The sequence below is a fragment of the Sus scrofa genome, chromosome 15, assembly GCF_054392235.1.
Source record: "Sus scrofa isolate SSC_HxYL_T2T_F1_AM1 chromosome 15, Sscrofa_HxYL_maternal_Yorkshire_Landrace_v2.0, whole genome shotgun sequence".
Taxonomy (NCBI): Eukaryota; Metazoa; Chordata; class Mammalia; order Artiodactyla; family Suidae; genus Sus; species Sus scrofa.
The window spans coordinates 61512573-61536901 of NC_139397.1; the positions used below are offsets into that span (position 1 = coordinate 61512573).

General features: G+C 37.7%; 1 protein-coding gene across 2 annotated transcripts in view; it reads right to left on the minus strand.

The window, feature by feature from the left end:
• LOC110255277 (disintegrin and metalloproteinase domain-containing protein 5) overlaps nt 1-23849 on the minus strand; it is an 83204-nt gene extending 59355 nt beyond the window's left edge. For both annotated transcript variants that reach the window (XM_085001071.1, XM_085001072.1), the window contains exons 1-7: nt 23549-23849; nt 22427-22506; nt 13411-13466; nt 10407-10485; nt 10068-10144; nt 9048-9222; nt 8105-8170 (exon numbers count right to left, since the gene is read on the minus strand). In XM_085001071.1, coding sequence (XP_084857197.1) covers nt 8105-8170; nt 9048-9222; nt 10068-10144; nt 10407-10485; nt 13411-13466; nt 22427-22506; nt 23549-23603 — 588 coding nt within the window. In that variant the 5' untranslated portion in view covers nt 23604-23849. The remainder of the gene's footprint in view (nt 1-8104; nt 8171-9047; nt 9223-10067; nt 10145-10406; nt 10486-13410; nt 13467-22426; nt 22507-23548) is intronic.
• Between the last annotated feature and the right edge of the window lie 480 nt (nt 23850-24329).

Sequence of the window (24329 nt, forward strand, 5' to 3'; positions counted from 1 at the left end):
CCTTTAGGATCTCTGTTGCTTTATTGGTTTTCTGTCTAGAGGATCTGTCCATTGATGTGAATAGGGCGTTAAAGTCTCCTACTATGACTGTATTCCCATCAATTTCTCCCTTTATGTCTGTTAGTATTTGTTGTATGTATTTGGGTGCTCCTATATTTGGGGCATATATGTTGATGATAGTGATATCCTCTTCTTGAATGAATCCTTTAATCATTAAATAGTGTCCTACTTTGTCTTTCTTTATGGCTTTCATTTTAAAGTCTATTTTGTCTGATATGAGTATTGCAACTCCTGCTTTCCTGTCATGTCCATTGGCATGAAATATTTTTTCCCATCCCCTCACTTTCAATCTATATGTGTCCTTTGTCCTAAGGTGAGTTTCTTGTAGGCAGCATATTGAAGGTTTTTGCCTTTTTATCCACTCAGCCACTCTGTGTCTTTTGATTGGAGCATTCAGTCCATTGACATTTAAGGTGATAATTGATAGATTATTATTTACTGCCATTTTAAACCTCATTTTCCAGTTGATTCTATGATTCTCCATTCTTCCTTTTTCTGGTTGGATGGTCTCCAATTATTTTCTGCTTGAGTGTTTTTTTTTTCATTTTTTGTGAATGTAATGTTTTGTTTTGACTTGCGGTTGCCCTTTTTTTTAAGTATGTTAACCCCTTCCTATAATTGCGTTTTAGCCTGATAGTCCTGTAGGTTCAAACACTTCATTACCATACTAAAATTTAAAAAAAAAGAAAGTTAAAAAAGAATCTATTTATTTCCTTACTCCCCTTGCCCACATTTTATGATTTTGATGACTCTTTTTTTCTTTTTAATTTTATTTTGTTTTAAACATGTTCATGATTAGATCTGTATGCTGGCTTATTTGAGTGACTGCTCTATGACTGTCTCTGATTGTGGTTTCCTCCATCCTAGTTCTTCCTTTTTTTTTTTTTTTTTTTTTTTGATTTAGAAAAGCCCTTTCAATATTCCTTTTAGAATGGGTTTTGTATTGCTGTATTCTTTTAGCTTTTGTTTGTTGGAAAAATTTTTTATTTCCCTTTCTATTTTAAATGATATTCTTGCTGGATAGAGTATTCTAGGTTGCATAATTTTTCCTTTCAGCACTTTAAATACCTCTTGCCATTCCCTCTTGGACTGTAGAGTTTCTGTAGAGAAATCAGCTGATAGCCTTATGGGGGGTTCCCTTATAAGTGACACTTTGCTTTTCTCTTGCTGCCTTTAGGATCCTCTCTTTATCATTCTCTTGCTTCCTTTAGGATCCTCTCTTTATCATTAACTTTTGCCATTTTTTATTTTGGGTCTATTTGGGTTCAACTTGTTTGGGGCCCTCTGTGATTCAAGAAGCTTGAAATCAGTGTCCTTTAAATTTGTGAAGTTTCCAATGATAATTTCTTTTCTTTTTTTTGTCTTTTTTTTTTTTTTTTCTTTTTGCCCTTTCTAGGGCCACTTCTGTGGCACATGGAGGTTCCCAGGTTAGGGGTCTAATCAGAGCTGTAGCCACTGGCCTACACCAGAGCCACAGCAATGCAGAATCCAAGCCACGTCTGTGACCTACACCACAGCTCACAGCAACACCAGATCCTTAACCCACTGAGCAAGGCCAAGGACCGAACCCACAACCTCATGGTTCCTAGTTGGATTCGTTAACCACTGCACCATGACAGGACCTCCCCCCAATGATAATTTCTTCAAATATATTTTCCATCCCCTTATCTTTTTCTACTCCTTCTGGAATTCCTATTATGCATAGATTGGCCCACTTTATATTATCCCATAGGTCCCTTATATTGCTTTCATGTTTTTTTCATTTGGTTTTCTATCTGCTGTCCTTTTTGGGTGATTTCCATTATTCTATCTTCCACATCACTAATTTGTTCTTCTGCATTATTCATTCTGGTTTTTATTGCCCTTAGCTCAGTTTGTATCTCTGCAAATGAATTTTCTAGTTTTTCTTGGTTCCTCCTTATATTTTCTAGTTCCTTTCTGAGGGAGTCTGCATTACTGTTCATATCTTCTCTTATTTACTTCAGTATTTTCACTGTTTCACTTTTGAACTCCAAGTCTGTCAGGCTGCAGAGGTCTGTTTCATTGTTGACTGCTTTAGGTGAGTTCTCCTGTTGGTTTAACTGGGAATGGTTTCTGAGCTTCTTCATCTTGCTTGTTATTTTCTTTTTTTTTGATGGAGGTGTACTCCCCATCGCAGGGCAGGGTTTGCCCCGGCACTGCCTGTGAAGTGTTTCCTGAGGGCTGGCAGTGTCGGCTGGTATTTTTTGAGGCAGCAGGGCATTTTCCGAGGGTGGGCGGGGCTAGCAGGGTCACTCTGAAGGAAAGGAGGACTTCCCCAGGGCAGGCAAGGACTGGCAGGTCTGCCCTGCGATGGAGGCAGACTTCCCATGCCCGGGCAGAGCTTGCTCTGGTGTTTCTGGGCTGCGGAGCTCTTCCGGGGGCGGGGGCGGGGCGGGGAGGGAAGAAGTGGTGCTGGGCTCTGCTCCGCAAGAGTGCAGCACCTCCCAAGGGCAGGAGTGGATAGCTGGGCCACTGGGAGACAAGCACTTCCCCAGGGCAGCCAGAACTGGCAGGACTGCCCCACAATAGAAGCAGACTTCCTGTGGCCAGGCAGAGCTTTCTGTGACATTTCTGGGCTGTGGAGCTCTTCCAGGGGGCAAGCAGTGCTGGGCAGCTGCTCCGCGGGAGTGTAGCCCCTCCAGAGGGTGGGCAGGCCAGAGCGGGGAAAGCCCATGAGGTGGTTGGCTTCCCATGAGTGGTGAGGCCAGCCCTCTGGGATGGCAGGCAGCCTCAGGTTAGGAGCGTGCTCGGGGTAGGGGAGGGGGGATGCACTGGGTAGCACTGCTATCTGCTAGCTGGCGGGCAAGTGCGCTTGCTGGGGCAAAAGGAGTATTCTATGGCAGCCCGCCCCTTCTTCTCTCCCCTCCCCAACACTGGTGCCTTGTCTCTCATGCAGATCCAGCTCTTCTCCCAGGTACCCTCTGTTGTGGCTTTTCATTCCCCAGCCCTTAGCATATTGCTCCCTCCAACCGTGATGCACCACTTCCTAATCCCTCAGGCTGTCTCTGCACTGCCAACCTGACCAACTGCTTCCTAGTCCCCCAGGATGTCTCCACACTACCAGCCCTAGGTGACTAACCTCTGAAGCCACGGTCTTGGTGCCCAGACCCCACTGGAACATCTCGGTTTTTGGTGACTGTGCCAATAGTTCAGATGATCTGTTCAGCTCTCACTCTGCTTTTCAGATCTCAGACCTACTCCTGCACTCCTCTCAGCATCTGGAGATCCCTCCAACTCAGTTGATCTTTCCGTTGATTAGGTGACTGTCCAGGGTGTGGGTTCCCTTTCTCCTTCACAGTTCCCCTTCAGGAGCACCCATCCATTCCCAATTCCCCTTCTCTCACTCTCCTCTTTTTTCTTGTTTTACCCAGTTATGTCACGAGATTCTTCCGTTATTGGAAGTTTAAGTTCTTCTGCCAGGATTTAGTTGCTGTTCTGTGTGAGTTGTTTAACCTGTAGATGTGTTTTTTTTGTGTGTGTTTGTGGGAGAGGGCGAGCGCATCCCCCTACTCTTCCGCCATCTTGCTTTCCTCCCTTATTTTTTAGGGTCGCGCCCATGGCATATGGAGTTTCACAGGCTAGGGGTCGAATTAGAGCTACAGCTGCCAGCCTATACCACAGCCAAGCAATGTGAGATCCGAGCCACATCTGCAACCTACAACACAGCTCATGGCAACACTGGATCCTTAACCCAGTGAGCAAGGCCAGAGATGGAACTCACATCCTCATGGATACTATTTGGGTTCATTACCACTGAGCCATGATGGGAACACCCTAAAAATATATTTTTAAAAAGATATAAAAACCTGCTGCTGTGGAGAGTCAGCCAGGTGCATAGTTGACAGTGATTGCATGAATGAAAAATAAATTGTGTTTAGCCATTAGGATTCGAAGGGTGATTTTTTTTTTTTTTTTTTTTTGGCCATGCCCATGGCATGTGAAAGTTCCCCTGTCAGGAATCAAACCCATGCCACAGTAGCAACACAAGCCTCTGCAGTGACAACACTGGATCCTTACCCTGCTGAGCCATAAGAGAACTCCTGGAGGGTACTTTTTATGATAGCACAACCTAGCCTGTTCTGATGAAAATATATCCTCCAATTTTTTTAAATATTATATAGAATTCTTCAATTTCTAAATAGCTAATAACAATAGTTTTTTCTTTTTTGTACCTTAAATAATTACTCATAATTATATTTTTTAATTTTATTATTTTGCTTTATCTCTTTTTATTCTTTATTGCTTTAATGTATTGTGATAGAGTTTTGACAAATTGGTTTTTACTTTTACAAAACTATTGCTGTTTTCCTTGTGACCTATAGATGACTACCTTTGCATGAATTTTCTATATACATCTATAGATATTTGAATATAAGTGGTACCCATTCATAAAGTAAAAAGGTCAATAGATATTTATTAAAGCAAGCTGATAAATAATTGTTTTTGGTCTGTGCCCATGGCATGTGGAAATTCCCTGACCATGCCACAGTAGTGACCTGAGCTGCTGCAGCGACAATGCCAGATCCTTAACCCACTGTGCAACAAGGGAACTCCCTTGACAACTAATTTAATCTTTATATGTTAATATTTATTTTCTATCTTTTAAAGCTAATAGAAATGCCTTAATGTGATAAACTATACTTTTGATTTTTGTTAGATTCTTCTGAATATTTCCAGAGGTGTCGTTTTTACAGTTTCATCATAACTTACACAGCAACTAAATGTTTATTATTAGAAATGCATCTTTAAATTGTATCATTCAATATAAAGTATGCCTTTCATTCTTCTACTTAAGTTTTTCTATCCTGAGTTTTACTTTATCCGTTAGTGATATCATCTTGATTTTCTTTTTTATGGGTTTTAAGGTATTAAAGAGATAATACCTTATCTAAAATAATCTTCTACTGTATACATAATGTTAAAAGTAAGCAAAGTGTAACACCAATAACCTAAAGTTTGAAGGGGAAGGTAAGTTTAATATCGCTATGAAAGTTAATTGTTATCAGTTTAAATTAGGGTGCTACATCTTTAACTCAGGAGTTAAGTTGACAAACTACAGCCCATAGGTCACGTATGGTCTACCACCTAATTTTCTTTCTCTCTCTCTTTTTTTTTTTTTGCTTTAGGGCTGCACCCATGGCAGATGGAGGATCCCAGGCTAGGGGTCTAATTGGAGCTATAGCTGCTGACCTACGCCACAGCCACAGCAACCCCAGATCCAAGCCACGTCTGCAACCTACACCATAGCTCACAGCAACACCAGATCCTTAATCTGATGAGTGAGGCCAGGGATCAAACCCACAACCTCATGGTTCCTAGTCAGATTCATTTCTAGTGTGCCATGATGGGAACTACCAATAAGAATGTTTCTTATAGAACATTTTCAGTTGATTTGATGATAGAGGAACACTAACTTTGAACACCAAATAAGCAAAATATTACCCCTCGAAACAATTTCATTCTGAAGTTCCTGTCGTGGCTCAGTGGTTGGCAAATCTGACTGGGAACCATGAGGTTTTGGGTTCAATTCCTGGCCTTGCTCAGTGGATTAAGGATCCGGTGTTGCTGTGAGCTGTGGTATAGGTTGCAGACGCGGTTCGGATCCAATGTTGCTGTGGCTCCGGCATAGCCCGGCAGCTGCAGCTCCAATTCGACCCATAGCCTGGGAATCTCCATATGCTACAGGAGTGGCCTAAGAAATGGCAAAAAAATACCAAAAAAAAAAAAAATTCATTCCCATTAGCAGACTAATATTAAAAAATTATCATATGTGATTACTATTATTACATTCTGAATTCTATCAATAAAAATTGTGTAAATTAAAAAAAAAACAATAAGGTAATTTTTTTCTTTTTAGGGCCACACCTGCGACATGTGGAAGTTTCCCACTAGGGGTCGAATTGGAACTGCAGCCACTGGCCAACACCACAGCCACAGCAACACCAGATCCGAGCCATGTCTGTGACCTTCACCATAGCTCAAGGCAACACCAATCCTCAACCCATTGAGCAGGGCCATGAATCAAACCCACACCCTCATAGATACTAGTCAGGTTCTTAACCCACTAAACCAAGACAGAAACTCCAAGATGCTATAATTTTAAGTTATCTTACATAAACTTCATGGTTACAAGGGGAAAACATGTAATAATTACACAAAAGAATATGACAGAGAAGTCAAAGCATATTGATATCAAAAGTCATCAAATCGGGAGTTCCTGTTGTGGCGCAGTGGAAACGAATCCGACTAGGAACCATGAGGTTGCAGGTTCCATCCCTGGCCTCGCTCAGTGGGTTAAGGATCTGGCATTGCCCTGAGCTGTGGTGTAGGTTGCAGATGCAGCTCAAATCTGGCATTGCTGTGGCTCTGGTGTAGGCTGGTGGCTCCAGTTCTGATTAGAACCCTAGCCTGGGAACCCCCATATGCCACGGGTGCAGCCCTAAAAACGACAAAAGACAAAAAAAAAAAAAAAGTCATCAAATCACAAAAGAATATAGCAGGATCAGAAGCAAGAAACAATGGCACTACAAAACAGTCAGAAAACAATTTTAAAAGGAGCAGGAGTAAGTCTTTACCAATTAATAATTTCTTTAAAAGTAAATGGATTAAATTCTCCAATCAAAAGAAAAAGACAAAATTTAGACAAAATTCCCAAACTCAAGTGAGAAAATAGTGGAGGGTGAAAGTATCTTGAGTCAAATGAAAATGGAAATAAAATAAAATTGATGAGGTATGGTAAAAGCAGTTCTAAGAGGGAAGTTTCTAGCTATAGATAAACTAATCAAGAAAACTGAAAGATCGCAAACAATCTAACAGTAAATCTCAAAGAACTAGGAGTAGAAGCTAATCTGAAAGTTGGCAGTATTAAGGGTATTAAAAAAGATTAAAGCAGAAATAAATGAAAAGGAGAACAGGAAAATTATAGAAAAGATTAACAAAACTAAGACTTTATTGTTCAAAAAGTAAACAAAATTAACAAATCTTTAACTAGACTAAACAAGAAAAAAAGAGAGAGGATCCACACCAACAAAATTAAAAATGAACATGTAGACATTACAATGGATATTACATAAATACATGGATCGTAAGAGGCAACTATGAACAAATATATACCAACAAACTGGACCACGTAGTGGAAATGGAAAATTGCTACAGATATACATCCTGAATCATTTCTGAATCGGAAAGAAATATAAAATCTGAATAGACCAATTACTGTTAAGAATTAAATCAATACTAAAGAAAAAAAATCTCCCAATGTAGAAAAGCCCAGAACTAGATGGCGCCACTGATGAATTTTACCAAATATTTAAAGAATTAGCACTAATTATTCTTAAACTCTTCCAAAAAAATTAAATAGGTGGTGGGAACCCTCTTAAATTCATTTTATGAAGCCAGCATCACTTTGATAACACAACCTGAAAAGAACACTACAAGAAAAGAAAAGCTATAGGCCAATATACCTGATGAATATTGGTGCAAAATGATGAATAAAGTTCAGCAGCGCATTAAATAGATCATTCATCGTGATCAACCTACAGCTAGAACAACCAGACATAGATCAGCAAGGAAGCAGAAAACTTGAACATCAGAAACCAGCTGTCCTAATAGATATACGAAACACTATACTCAACAAGGCAAAATATACTTTCTTCTAAAGAAGACATGGAACAGAGTGATGTCAGTATCGTGGTAACATGAAATGCTCCTTTTGTTTCTCCCTTTCAATCACAACCAGTAAATATACATAACTCAACAAAATTTCCTCTGTCCCACACACCAAGATGCTGGAGAATTCCACACATGAAAAGAGACTTCTTACAAAAGCAATTAGAGATTCTATAATAAAAATAAATGAATTAATAAAAACTTGGTATATTCACAATTTATAATGATTCATATATTGCAAAAGCAAAATAAGCATTTATCAAAAAATGGCTTTTGAAATTTGTATTACGTCATTGAAATAAATACAAATAAATGTTAAATCATTTAAAAATGACAATGCAAAAGAATGACCTACCAGATTTTTATCCACAACAATATACATATCAAGATATAGGGGGAATAACTTGAAATAGTCAGGTTTCTGAAACACATGAAACATAACATGAGTCCTGAGAAATTTCCAAAAATTTACCTTCTGTTGAAATTATGTTCAGATATAAACTAAGAGATGTGTTGCTACTAATTACATATTAAAGTGATTTTCAAATGCAAAATTTAGGTACTATTAAGAAAATTCGAGTCCAAAATGTGCCTGTGGTTTAGGAGAATTTTTAATGAGATTCCAGGCTACATAAGAATGCAGGTATATTTTGGTTTTAACAAAAGATGAAATTGGAAATATTAAGTTGATAACACAAAACTTTCCTTTCTTTAGCTTCAAGATCATTTTTCATAGTAATATTCCACATGGGCAGATTTTCTGCTACCGATTAGACAGTACTTTTGACAAACAATGCAGTTTAGAAAGATACTACTAAAGTTTACAATCAATGGCAGTTCAGTAGAAACAAGAATGTCATTTATGGCCGCTTATAGGTCTTTATGGAAGAAGAATACATCAATTTGCTTTACATGTACCTTATGTAAGCCACTGCTATTCATTTGTGAATTCTCCCATAACAAAGACTCATTTAGAAATACAGATCACAACATTTTCACCTAAATTATCAGAATAATTGAGGAAAAGGAATAATTTACATGATTTATCCAAATGCCTACATGTGAAAATTAGTCTTTTGGTTTATTTAGTCCTGTATTCACATACCTGCTTCCAAGATTAATTACCTAAGTTTTTGCTCATCTAATAACTAGCACAGCAAATTAATTTCTTAAAAAGTTATGCAGAACTATCATGTAGAAGTAAAATAAAACTAAATTTTGCAAGTCCCCAAATTTTGCTCTGAAAATCTTTTTCATTTCATAAAATTATACTGAATAAGTTAAAAGTCAGCACTTACTTCTGAACTTTTTCTGACTTGATATTGTAACCTCTCATAGCTGTTAATGTCATTGTTCCATAACAGAGGAATATCAGTGCTATTATTTTTTTCTTCATAAATCATGTGCATGAATCCTGAAATAGTCTCCACTGGTTCAATTCCATATGAGAAGTTTTTAAACTGCAATGTTCCCCTGCACATTAAAATAATCAAAACAAGTCCAAAATAATTCTATAATCACAATATTCTATAATCTAATATTCTAGTAGATTAGAATATTATGGTCCATATATGGAATATAATCTAGTATTCTAATGAAACTGTAATCTGATATTCTAATGAAAAACATTGGCCAAAATAACTTTTTACATTTAAAGTGACCTTAGCTTCTCTTCTTTATCTCTTTATTCTTTGGGGTGTTATCCCAGAACTGGACAGTAATAGCACAGAATACCTATGGGCTTGATTATCTTAGAGAAAGCATGTTAGGTGTTGATATACATCTAGGTGTGATTTTCTCAGCCAGCCTTTAGAATGGATAGGTGCTCTCTTCCTTAGCCTTAGGTCCCTTTCTTCATTTTGAAATATCTACCTCTCTCCTGACACTTAAGGTTCTAAATCATTTGACCGTGTGGGCTGAGTGAAAGTACCCAACAAAAAGTACCTGCAAGCAAAGCCAAAGTACTTATCAGACTCAGGCATTCTATAATTGGCAACCATTCTAGGAAGTTAAAAGAGCGCAAAAATATAAAGACTTTGGGAAAACTAAATTAGTATAGAGACAATCAGCACCCCCTATACTCAAGAGTTCTCAATGCCTCGAGCAGCAGATCCTGTTAGAATAAACAAGCAGCCTCCCATCTAGAACTGAGGCTGCCAGGGTGACCAACTTTATGTTGTCCGCAATTCTGGATCACTCCTTAGAGAAATGAATTAACAGAAGTGACTGTAGGACTACAAAACATATATAGAGGATCAGCTTAAAGACTAGCAAGATCTAAATACTGGCAAATGGAATGTCTTTAAATAAGCTACAACCTGAGTCCTGAACAAGTGTTGAGCGATACGAGAGAATTTGGAAAACCTGCAATATATCCATGATAACTGCAATCCATCTAAAAAAAAAATACACAGAGAAAAACAAATGGATTACTTACTTTTAAAATGGACATCCTAGATATCTCATGTATATTTATTACTTTAACTACCTTTGTACTTTAATATGAATGGCCATTACTCAATAAAGTTGTGCCAGGCAGAAATAAGAAGTAGTCCAGGTGATTCAATTTCAATGAATGTGCAAAGCAGTACTCTAGTAATTTCACAATATTTACATTTTTAAAGACAATCCAGAGTAAGAAAAAAAACCTGTCTTACCTGAGCTGACAAAGGTTGAGAATGTTGGATGTCATTTTTGTCATAAGAATAAACAACAGAAGCTGAAGATAAAAATAATCTAGGCAGAAATCACAAAAATTGCTCAAATTATGAATAGAAAGCAGAGAAAATATTCTTCATTAATACAATTTTTCTTTTTACAGAGGAATTTAAAGGAGTGCCAATTATGTTGGCATATCCTATTGTGCAGATACTTGTCCATTTACAATAAATTAGGGGCAGAGGGAGGCATTTTAACGACAGTGACATATAATACTAAAATGCACGATAATGAACAACCCAAACTGTTAGAAATATCAAATAGTGAAATAACATAGGTGTCAATTTCCAGCATAGAACTTTCAATCTTTGTCTTTTTTTTGTCTTTTTTTAGGGCTGCACTCCCGGCACATGGAGGTTCCCAGGCTAGGGATCGAATCAGAGCTGCAGCTGCTGACCTCCACCACAGCCACAGCACCATGGGGTCCAAGCTGTGTCTGTGACCTACGCCACAGATCATGGCAATGCCAGATCCTTCGCCCACTGATCGAGGCCAGGGATCGAACCTGCGTCCTCCTGAATAGTAGTCAGAGGTGTTCTCCCTGAGCCATGATGGGAACTCCCTGTCTTTAATGCTAATTAATTTCAGATTTTAAACCTGAATCTCAAAATTAAAATGTAGGGTTAGGACAGAATTTTGAAAGATTTTCTTAGCATCACTATGAATTAATATACCCACCTAGCTAAGTACCAAATTCTTCTCAATAAACTTGGTCAGAATTGCTTTCATTCCCCCCATTAATTATTCAAAAACTTGATACCACTCCTGCCAGTCATTTCTGTCACCTCACTTTGAGATCACCTGTACCCATCCTAACTCATTATCTCTATTTCCAGAGAATGACTACTTTTTTTACTCAAAGCCAATCCTTACACTTGTGCTATGCATCCTATTATGTGCCATATATTGAGGATACATAATTTATTGGTACTGTAATTTCAAATCCTTCCTCTCTACTGTTTTATATCTTAATACTATTAAAAAGTTTATTATGGGGCATTCTCTTGCGACGCAACAGGTTAAGGATCTGGTGTTGTCGCTGCCACAAGGCTTGGATCACTGCTGTGCTGTGGGTTCTAGCCTGGCCCAGGAACCTCTGCATGCCACAGGCAAGGCCAAAAACTATACAAGTTTATTATGAAGTCATTATCATCCTAAATAATTCTCCCTTGGCTCTGTGTCCTCTTTTAGCCATTCCCTATATATTTTCCATTCTCAGAAAATTTTATCAAAAGAGTAGTCTACACACAGTTTCTTCACTTTGTCAATTCTTATTCACCCTGAACTGCTCTGGAAAAGATTCATAACCACCAAATTCAAAAGACAGTTTTAAAATTATCATTGCTCTGATGTCTGGTATCATGTTGAAAACTGACCACTCAGTCTAATCACTTAATTTACATCACATATCACTCTTCTGCCTTTCTTCCTAGCTTCTTGACCCTTTCAGCCTGAACTTCTGTGTTGGTTGCTTTTTTTGATTCTATTCCAGAAATATTGGTTTGTCCCAAAATTCTGTCTTTAGCCACCAGTATATCTGTAGGCACTCTCTGTAAGCTCTCATTTAAAAATAGTTACAGCCAAACTATTGATTACTGCTAATTTTTATATTCACATACCTAATGGAAAAGTTTTTATTCACATACATAAATATATGTAAATATAAAAATTCACATATATTTAGGTATGTGAACAAATACATAAAAATTTTATATTCACATACCTAATGGGAAAAAAAAAACCCACTTGGATATCTTATAAGAACTGCAAACCAAACTCACCCTTTCCTCACATAAATTTCTCCTTCATTAATATCTCTCATTTAATTATACTATAAACTACCAATTTTCCTAAGCAACAACTAAATTATCCAAGATTCTTCACTATTTCCCAATCATTCTCCAATTCTGTCTTTAAGGTCTACTGAAATTTTCTTTCCAGTGATATGATAAATGCCATTGTTCAAGCCACTATCATTACCCACCATACTATTATATAATCACATAATTAGACAACCTACCTCCACCTTTATCCCCCCCAAAAAACAGCCTACAGGACTCAATAGGCCTATAGAGGTAAATGCTTAAAAACATTTTTGGTTTCTAGGACTTCCCGTTGTGGCGCAATAGTTAACGAATCCAACTAGGAACCATGAGGTTGCGGGTTCGATCCCTGGCCTTGCTCAGTGGATTAAGGATCCGGCGTTGCCATGAGCTGTGGTGTAGGTTGCAGACGCAGCTCGGATCCCGGGTTGCTGTGGCTCTGATGTAGGCCAGCGGCTACAGCTCTGATTAGACCCCTAGCCTGGGAACCTCCATATGCTGCGGGTGTAGCCCTAGGAAAAGACAAAAAGACAAAAAAAAAAAAAAAATTGGTTTCTAATACCCTTATCATGGTATTAAATCTACAATCTGGCTCCTGCCTACTTTTCTAAAATCTTTTACTTTATCCTCAAAAAAAAATATGTCCTTTAGTAATTCACACTGACTTTCTGCATACCATAAAATCCACTCTGTCTTGACACCTGCATGTTCTGCACATGATTCCTTCAAAACAGAATGTCCCCCCCACCACCACCCAACTTTACAGAGCTAACTAGATATCTTCCTTCAAGTCATCTCTTACCTCTTTCTAAAAAGGCTTCCCTGATTTCCAAAGAATATTATCTATACATTTATCATAACATCACATGATAATAAAATTAGCCATTTCTTTATTGATGTGTTTGAATATACTTTTCTGTATCATAACTTACTTAACTGTGCCCATATTTTATTGCCTTTTGTATGCCTAGGACTTTACCCAGTAACTGATATACCATACATATGAAGTTGTATAAAGGTAGCAAATATGTATTTGAACTGAAACAATTCTATTCATAATTATTTTTAAAAATGAAGAAACCAAAGAATTAAAATTTGAAAAGATAAAATAATTACTTACTGCTTTTTGAGATGGACAAAATATGGTTTTCCTTCTATTGTAATGATATAAGCAACCTGTAACAAAAGCATCCAAAAAAATTTCAGTAACATTTGCAGATAATATATGCTAAATAAAGTTTTCTGGTAGTTCCCATCGTGGCGCAGTGGTTAATGAATCTGACTAGGAACCATGAGGTTGCAGGTTTGATCCCTGGCCTTGCTCAGTGGGTTAAGGATCTGGCGTTGCTGTGAGCTGTGGTATAGGTCGCAGATGTGGCTTAGATCCCGCGTTACTGTGGCTCTAGCTGCTGTGGCTCTGGCGTAGGCCAGCAGCTGCAGCTCCGATTGGACCCCTAGCCTAGAACCTCCATATGCCACGGGAGCAGCCCTAGAAAAGACAAAAAAAAAAAAAAGTTTTCTCTAAGTTATGCTTTTAAAATTGACAAAATATTATTAAAATAATATACAACCATGATATTGCTTCCCTTCCCATGTGGATATTTGAATCTTTAGGATTCTGTATTGAGAACTAGGTGGTAGTACCATGTAATACCACATGCCTGCTATTAACCATTCCTCACACACCTGAGGGAGAAAGTTGCTGATGATTATCTTTTGGCTTCAACACACACCACCAATCTACCATGGCCAAAGCAAATGCAAGGTGCCCAACTCACTTGAGAGAAACTTTTTGCTTGCTTATTCCCAGACCTCCTAGAAAGCAAATTGTTCTGCTCATTGGAAGAGACACTCCTAAAATGTAGAACTGCAAGAAATGTACTACACTGCTAGCAAGATAACACAGTGAGTACAACTGCACTGTGTTTATCCATGCAAGCAATTAAACTCCTCTAGAATAGAATGTAGGAGAGGATAGTGAGAGGACAGAGACATGTCTAGAGTACCCTCTAGAAGTTAATAAATTAATTATTTGGTTAATTTTTTAAAATTATTTTAGCAAGAGAAATAAAAAGTTTTCAATTCTTTAACTGTACATTATAAGAGAACAAGATTCTTTGCAACAGATGTTCTGAGAAGAATCATTTGGATGCCACTCTGGAAAGAAGTCTAAGTGGAATCTTCAGGGCACCTTGAACATTGTGCCCTCTAAAAACACCTTGTTAGAAAATAAATATGAGGAAACTATGAAGGTGAATATGATAGCATGAATAAAATTTAAAATCCACACATCTTACAAAGCAAAACAACAACCAAAACAAAACTAGGATGTAATTAGCAGGAAATGTACAAAACTGACAGGAGAAAAAAATTCCAAAAGACATCATCTAGAGCTTCTACAACGTTTTATATGCCACATCCAACTTTTTGGATTCAATTGTTTCCCCCTCCAAGAAATATATATATATAAAAGCGCTAACCTCAGGACCTCAGAATGTGATCTTATTCAGAGGTTGAGCGTTTACAAAGGTAATCAAGTTAAGTAAGGAGCCATCACTAGTGTGGGCCCTAACCCAAAGTGTTATCCTTATTAAAAGAAAAAAAAAAGGAATTTGGACACAGACATACACAAAGGGAGAATCCCATCTGAAAATTCATAAGACACCTATCTTAAAAGCCAAGGATAAAGGCCTGGAACAGATGATTCCCTCACAGTCCTCAAAAAGAACCATCCTGCCAACACCTTGGTCTTGGACTTCTAGCCTCCAAAACTATGATACAAAAAGTTTAGGCTGTTTAAGCCACATCATTTGTGTTTCTTTATTACAGAAGCCCTAGAAAATTAATATACCAACTTTTCATTTTAAAGAACAGGATCAAATTTCCAAAAAAATAAAAAATAGAGAATAATAACAAAGCCACAGGTAATACCTATCAAATGACCATGATTAAAATGAGAAGATGAATAATTTTATTAGAAGTATAGAATCTTCAACAAAGAAATTAAAATTCTACAGCAGAAAAAAAACTTATTAAAAATATAATAAAAGAGTATAAGAGGATATCAGACAGGCAGGGGATAAGACTGGTGACAGGAATATAGGTCAGTAGAAATATCCAGTTTGAAACACAGAGAAAAATGCAAAAAAGAAAACCACAGAAATGTGATCTATTAAAATAAAGGATAAAGATAAGATTAGGAAAGAAATAATATTTGAAAAATTAATGGCTGATATTTTCAAAGTTTATGAAAGATATCAACCAACAGCCTCAAAATACTCTACTACTCCAAAGCAGGATGAAAACAAAGAAAGCAAAACTGAGGATAATATATGTAGACAGGTGAAACAAAAGACAAAGAGAACATGTTCAAAAATCAATAAGAGAAAAAGGACACATTACTTTCAAAACGATTTTTAATAAAGTATTTGTAACTCTCCAACAGAAACAATGGACACCAGAAGGCAATGGAATGACATCTTTAAAAGTGTTGAAAGAAAATGCTATACAACCAAGAGTTTCATATCCAGAAAAAATATTAAGCAAATATGAAAGCAAAGTAAACACATTTTCCTATAAGAGGAGATGAGAGAATTCATTGCCAGAAAATCTGCACTAAGAGAAACACTAAAAAACTAAAAGTTTTTTTTTTAATGAAAGAAAATAGCTCCAAGAAAAAAGTCATGAAAATATAAAATAACATGCAGAAAATAGGAGAAAATAAGTATGTCAGTAAATTCAAGTGACTATTACATATTTATTTAAAACAGCAATAGCAACTGCTCCTATGATTTTTTAAAAAACCATATAACTGTAAACTATATGACAATGGCACAAATGACAGGAAGAACATCAGTGGATAGTTTCAAGGTCCTTGAGTTATCCTGGAAGTGGTAAAAGTACAAATGTAATGTACCTGGTAATAATATAAGGATGCATGTCATAATCACAAGGGTAATTACTAAAAGAATAAAGGAATGCATCACTAGTAACCTAGTAAAGAAGAGGGTACTGGAAACAATTACGTACCAATAAAATGGACAATCCAGAAGAAATGAATAAATTCCTAGAAATGTACAATCTGCCAAGTCTAAATCAAGAATAAAATACAAAATATGAACAGACTGAGTATCTGTTGTATTCATTGTTGTAATGAATTGAGTTAGTAATAGTTGTTTTGTTTTTTTTTAAAGCAATTCCCAACAGATAAAAATCCAGGACCAGGTAGCTTTACAGGTGAATCCTACCAAATATTTAAAGAAGAGTTAACACATCTTTCTCAAACTATTCCAAAAAAATTAAAGAGGAAGGAACACTCCCTAAGTTATCCTATGATACCAGCAGCAGCCTGATACCAAAACCAGACAAAGACATCACTGACTAACATAGATGCAAAAACTCTCAACAAAATATTAGCAAACAAAATTAAACAATACATTAAAAGGATCATACACCATGATCAAGTGGAATTTATCTTAAAGATGCAAGGATATTTCAATATCTGCAAATCAATTAATGTGATACATCACATTAACAAATTCAAGAGTAAAAATCATATGATCATCTCAATAGATGTTGAAAAAGCTTTTGACAAAACTCAACATTATTTATTACACTTCAACATAACAAAATCCATGAATGATAACCCCACAGCTAAAAAACTGGTGAAAAACTGAAAGCATTTCCCCTAAGTAAGAAACAAACAAGGATTTCCCACTCTCACCACTTTTATTCAACATAATATTGGAAGTTTTAGCCAGAGTAATGAGACAAAAAACAAAAGGAAATCAAACTGGAATGGTAGAAATACAACTGTCACTGTTGCATATGACATGATACTATATATAGAATATCCTAAAAAGGATACCAAAAAGCTATTAGAACTAATAAATGAATTCAGTAAAGTTGTAGGATACAAAATTACTATACAGAAATGTGTTGCATTTCTATACCCTGACATTAAACTATCAGAAAGAAAAATTAAGAAAACAATCCAATTTTCAATTGTATCAAAAAGAATAAAATACCTAGGAATAAATCTAACCAGAGAGGTAAAAAGACTTGTACTCAAAAAACTATAAGACACTGATGAAAGAAACTGAAAACAACACAGATGAAAAGATGTACTGTGTTCATGGACTGGAGGAATTAATATTGTTAAAATGACCACACTACCTAAGGCAATCTTCAGATTCAGTGTAATGCATATCAAAATACCAATGGCATTTTTCACAGAACTAGAATAACTAATTATAAAATGTTCAAGGAAACACAAAAATAACCAAATAGATAAAACAATCTTGAGACAGAAGAGGCTGGAGATATCCCACTCCCTGATTTCAGAACAGTATGGTACTGGCACAAAAACAGACACATAGATCAATGGAACAGGAAAGAGAGCCTAGTAATAAACCCAAACTTACATGGTCAGTTAACATATAACAAAGGAGACAGGAATGTACAATAGGAAAAAAGACAGCCTCTTCAACAAATGGTGGTGGGAAAACTGGACAATTACATGCAAAAGCATCAAATTGGACTATTTTCTCACACCATATATAAAAAAAACTCAAAATGGGTTAAAGACTTAAACATAAGACCTAGAACAATAAGACTCCCAAAGGAAAATGTAGACAGTATGCTCCTTGACATTGGTCTTAGCAATAATTTTTTTCAATGTCTACTCAGCCAAAGAGGGAAAAAAGCAAAATGAACAAATGGGATTATATCAAACCAAAAAGCTTTTCACAGTGAAGGAAATATCAACAAAATAAAAAGCCAGCCTGCTGAATGGGAGAAGATATTTGCAAGCAATATATTTGATAAGGGGCTAATACCCAAAATAAACAAGGAATTTATACAACTCAACACCTAAAAAACAAACAACGCAATTAAAAAATTAGCAGAGGATATGAATAGACGTTTTTCCAAAGAAGACATACAGATGGCTAACAGGCACATAAAAAGATCCTCAACATCACTAACCTTCAGGGAAATGCAAGCTAAAATCACATGATATCACCTCATGCCTATCATCAAAAAGATATAACAGTGTTGGTGAGGATGTGGAGAAAAGAGAATGCACCTTCACTGTTGGAAAATGTGAACTGTTGCAGCCACTATGGAAAACAGTATAGATTGGGTCCTCAAAAAATTAAAGATAAAATTACCATACTGTCCAGAAATTCCACTTCTGGTTTTTTTGTTTTTGTTTTGTTTTTTTTTCCTGAAGAAAACAAAAACTCCAATTCAAAAAGGTGTATGGTAATTCCCGTCGTGGCTCAGTGGTTGGCGAATCCGACTAGGAACCATGAGGCTGCGGGTTCAGTCCCTGGCCTTGCTCAGTGGGTTAGGGATCCAGCGTTGCCGTGAGCTGCAGTGTGGGTCATAGACGTGGCTCGGATCCCATGTTGCTGTGGCCCTGGCGTAGGCCGGAGGCTACAGCTCCAATTAGACCCCTAGCCTGGGAACCTCCACATGCTGCAGGAGCGGCCCAAAAAAAAAAAAAAAAAAAAGGTATATGAACTCCTCTGTTCACCACAGCATTATTTACAATAGCCAAGTATAGAAGGAACCTAGGTGTCCATCAATAGATGAATCAATAAAGGAAGTATGGTTGTATATACAAAATAATATTAGTCATAAAAAAAGAATGAAATCTTGCCATTTGCAACAACATGGATGGACTTACACAGTACTGTGCTCAGTGAAATAAATCAAAAGTCACATACCACTTAATTTCTCTTATATGCATAATCTTAAAATAAAACAAATGAACAAAAATAACAAAGCAAACAGACTCACAGGTACAAAAAGAAACAGGTGGTTGCCACAGGGAGAGAGTTGGGGCATGAGTGAAATAGGTGAAGAAGATAAAGAGGTACAAACTTTCAGCTACAAAAATAAGTGAGTTACTGGGGATGAAATGTACAGCCTGGAGAATACGATAATGACTCAGTAATATTGTAATTGCTTTGTGGAGTAACAGATGGTAACTAGACTTATCAAGGCAATTATTTTGAAATGTATAGAAATATTGAACCACTATGTTTTGCACCTGGAACTAACATAGTGTTGCAGGTCAATTATACATCTATATTAAAAATTAATAATAAAGTTAAATCTTTCTAGACTGAAACTGAAAAGTGGAGTGGGGGGAACTATTCTTTGGTGAAAGTCTCAAGCCATGCAGAAATAACTACCATCAGAGATAACTTCTCTGGATGAGCACAATCAGAAAATCAGCACATCTACAGCAGCCACGCTTAAATTAGAAGCTTTTAAAAGCCAGCCAATCCCAGCGGCTGCCCCAAGTTTCTTAAAGTCAGCCAATCAGTGACAGCTATAGCTTCTCATAGGAGTCAGTCATAAGTCACTCCCTCCACTGATGCTCCACTGATAAGGATTCTGAAAATGAGATGGCCTATAAGCAGCCTTACTCTGCTAAGCACACTAACTCAGCTAAAAGACTGTCAATACCTAAACACTCCTCCTTCCAAAAGTCCAGGAGTCCCTGAACAACAGCCTTCCTGAAATCTTATATAAGATAAACTCTGGCTTTTTTCTACAGAAAGACTGGCTCTTACAGGCAAATTGGAAGTTCACTTTAAAAAAAAAAAATAGCTCAAGTTCAATTTATAGTTTGTTCACAAGTTCACAACCCTTTCAACAGTTCAGCCCATTTATGATTAGTTTTGAATTTGGACTCTTGTGAGTTTCGCTGACACAGCTGCAAGATTTTCAAATGCAATATTTTCAATTCTTTTTGAAAAGTTTTGAAACTATTATCGGTATTTTTTATTTGTGCATATTTAAATCTCAGAACGCCAAAACACCAAGTGTCGATCTTATAATGAATTTTCCAAACAATAGAAATTTATCAATTCAGGAAAAGTCCTTTAGAAGCTTTTTGTAGTTTGCAATTGTTCACTGAACATCAGAAATGGTGGAAAGTCAAATATAAACCAGCATATACTAACAGCTTAGCAGAAGAAAGAAATGATTTTCTTGTACAGTAGAAAGTGATACAACAAATTTGGAGAATTAAGAAAAATTCAGATGAAGAAGATATACGAATTATAGCAGGCACTGTCATGATTTTCCATACTGTGTATCATCAGTCTTTCTGCCCAAATGTCTGGTGGAATACATGACTACTAGAAGTGGTTGTTTTTATTCCAAAACTTGAAGCAAATTTTCACGTGCAAGTAAAATTTACTGCAACAATTAAAGAACATAATGGCTCCCCTGAAATTACAGAAATATGAAAGACCTACGTGTGTCTCTTTGTTGGGGCATAGCCATGGGTGCAAGTAATCACCATACAAGAAAATAAAAATGTTCCTTTTGTTTGGATAGTATTTTTCTAGGGAAAAAAAGAAGCTTGCTCATATGGTTTTGCCAGTAAAATCCCTTCCAGATGAGACTTGGACAATAGCAAGCATTTGTAGAGATTCTCTTATTGAGTTGAATTAATGAGTAAAGTGCACTGCTTTTTATGGAGATAAAATTGATGACTTATTTAAGATCATTAAAAATTAAAGTAACTATTGCTCAGGCATCCAAAATGCAGCCTGGTGTCAACAGGTGGATTGGGTTTCAGAAATGTTCCTGTATCACTGAGAACTTAAATTTTCTGAACTGTATCAAACTCAAGATCACTGCCAACCATCTTCAAAACCATGTCTGCTAGCAGCTGCCAGATGCAACCCTGTAGTTTTAAGACTCCCCCATCTTCTTCCCAATTATGCAATCATTGTGAACCTTGACCAATTCTTGCTTAATTAGCACCTTTACTTTTTTCAAAAATTTTTATTATAATTGATTTATAATGTTCTGTCAATTTCTGCTGTACAGCATAGTGACCCAGTCATCAACATACATATATTCACTTATATTATTTTCCATCATGGTCTATCCCAGGAGATTGGATATAGTTCCCTGTGCTGTGCAGCAGGACTTCCTTGCTTATCCATTCTAAATGTCATACTTTGCACTTCCTAACCCCAAACTCCCTGTCCATCCCACTCCCTCCCCCTCCCCTTCGACAACCACAAGTCTTAACAGCTCCAATCCCAATTCTTGATAAACAATTAAGGTAACCTTGCGGTTTTTGCCATTATAAACTTTCTCATTTTGTAGTCTGGTGAAACACAATTCAAGTGTTTCTTGGATCTGTTTCTCCCAGGCAGCAATCCTAACAAACCCCAAATAAACACTTTTTTTTTTTTTTCCTTTTGCCTCAACCAGCTCTCTGTTCTTGAAATTCTGGGCTAACATTACTTGGCATACCTGGCAGTGAGACAGGCTGGGGCCTGGGACCTGGGACCTGGGACCTGGGACCCTTTGCCGCAGTGCTCCTTGAGCAACAAAACACAAACTATAAAGGACTAAAAAGAGCTGTATGCATGTGCAGTTGGGGCAAATTATGGACAACAAGACACAAAAAGACCAAAAACCTAACTGCCACTTCTAAAGAGCTGGGAGCAAAAACTGGGTACCAGGAGAAGGAGCAGCAGCAGCAGCAGGGTAGTGCACATGCTCCCTGCACACACCACCCACAATGGGGCAGATAAACCACGGAAGATACCCTCTGGCCTGACCCCTAGGCCTGCCCATCCCCTCACCCCACACTTTGATTTATTTTTTAATTTATTTATTTTTGGCCACATCCAAGGCAGAAAACTCAGTAATCAAGATAAATACTATTTCAATACAATATTTCAAACAATTAAAATTAATTCCAAAAGCAAATCCATGACCAAAAAAAAAAAAAATCAAAATTTTAAAGAAAGACAGTATCTGACCCTTATTCAGCCTCACTCTAAGCCTGGTCCTAGAGGAACCCCAGTTTTTTGCCACTTCCTTAAAATGAGTGCCTGAGCCAAGCACTTTGCTTGCCTCTCCCAAGCCCTGGTCCTGGCAGATCCTTCTTAGAATCCTTCATTCTCAACAGAAACACACACAGACAGTCATAGACATTAACACACATCCAAATGCTCCTCGTTGTGAAAGTGGCCTGGGCAGTCAGCTCTGCCTCCAAGAACTGAATTCCTGCTCCCATCCAGCAACTGTGGCCTTGACATTAAAAGCAACTTAATACAATTTAAGATATAAAAATATGATTTCCCAATTACATTATTTTCTGGATTTTTTATTGCTTCAGATGATGAAATCTTCTCAGGAACTGTGGTATGCAGAAATGTTTTATGAGGACCTAAAATTAAAAAATGAGCAAAGTTATACTGATGCTTGCAATCTTAACAGTATTTCTAAATCCAATTTTTTGTCTAAGTACATTACCAATTTTGGGGGTATAATCTATGCCTCTGCTTTTCCTTTCCACTCTCTTTTGGTCATTCCCACTTACAAATTTCTTTTCTTTCTTTTCTTTTTTTTTTTTTTTTCCTTTGCTTTTTAGGGCCGCACCCACGGCATATGGAGGTTCCCAAGCTAGGAACTGTAGCTAATCGGAGCTGTAGCAGCCGGCCCACGCCACAGCATCTCAGGATCCAAGTGGAGTCTGCATCCTACACCAAGGCTCATGGCAATGCTGGATCCTTAACCCACTGAGCAAGGCCAAGGATTGAACCTGAAATCTCATGGTTCCTAGTCAGATTCGTTAACCACTGAGCCATGATGGGAACTCCCAAATTTCTTAACTCTTGTCAAGATCTTAGGTTTTTATTCTCTGTCTCTATCTAGACACACACACACACACACACACACACACCCATCACCACAACCCCCCTTCTCCCCGTTAGGCAGTTTGACTAGGTAATACTGGGCTACAAATTACGTGTTGGAAAAGAGGTGTGGAAATAATAAAACACACATGCATCAAGAAAGCAGGATCATCTGCAGGAAAAATTTTTTTTAAAAAGCAGAATATTGAAAACAAGGGCGATCTGCAATTTTCCATGGAGAAGGTGGAGGACGGCAGTTGCCAAGAAGATAAATGGCTTCTTCGTGTAGATGCACATATTTCTAGAAGAACATATTCTGGATTCAGAAAGGACCACAGCTTTCATTTCTGTCCATTTTACAGACGAGGAAACCACCCCAGAGAAAGAAAAGATTTTCCACCCGGAAGCTGCCTCTCTACCTTCCTGTATACAGACCCTGAGGCCAAGGGCAAGGAGATGACAGGTGGGGAAAGCAAAAAGGGGCCAGGGTGAGATCTGCGCTTGGATTCTGGACCAACCGAACTAAGTCCTCTCCGCAACCCGGATGGGGTACAGGGGAGTGTGTGGACTCACTGAGGCCTGCGTGCAGTCCCCCGAGGCCGGTGAGAAGGACCAGAAGAAGGAACATGGCTCCGCTGACCTAGAGCCGCGTTGGCTGACTGAGACGGTTGAGGCTTAGAGCAGGCAGCGCGCGGACGGAGGAAGAAACGCCGGCAGGGGGCGCGCGGGAGCTGCTCGGAAGGAAGTATGGAAGCAAAAAGCAGGGGGGTGGGGCTGGAGGGCAGGGGTTGGCTCCGTGGAGAACCGCGAAGACCTTGGCCCAGACTGCTTCTAGGGAAGGAAGGAAAGGCTGCGTGATGTTCAGCTCTCAGTTGCGGCGAGGGTTTCGCTTGCCCCTTTTATTAGACTGGGGATTTGTGACGTAATTTTTAATTACAGGGAGGAGGACAAAGGTAAAAATGCTCACGTTACTGACAGCAAAGAAGTTTCCTCCCAAGACATTGCATGCCACCCAAACAGGCAAAATGCATATATTTGCACGGACTGTTGCAAACGCTGTGACTAGACAGCTATTTTCTAAATTTCATGGTTGCATACGCCGTGACTAGACAGCTATTGAATTCAGAAGACCCCTCTCCCCATACAGTCCGTGTTCGAATAGAGACTTCCTCAAAATCTTCCTTTATGTCCCAAATTATTATTACCACACTCTGTCATCCTGCAACCCCTAATTCTTACATCTTTAATTAGCCCTTTTTACCTTCTGCCTCTAGTGGGAGCAAGAATAGTTTGATTTCCTAAGGTCTATAGGCACTTTCCTTTACAGATCCTAGCCCACATCATATTAAATACG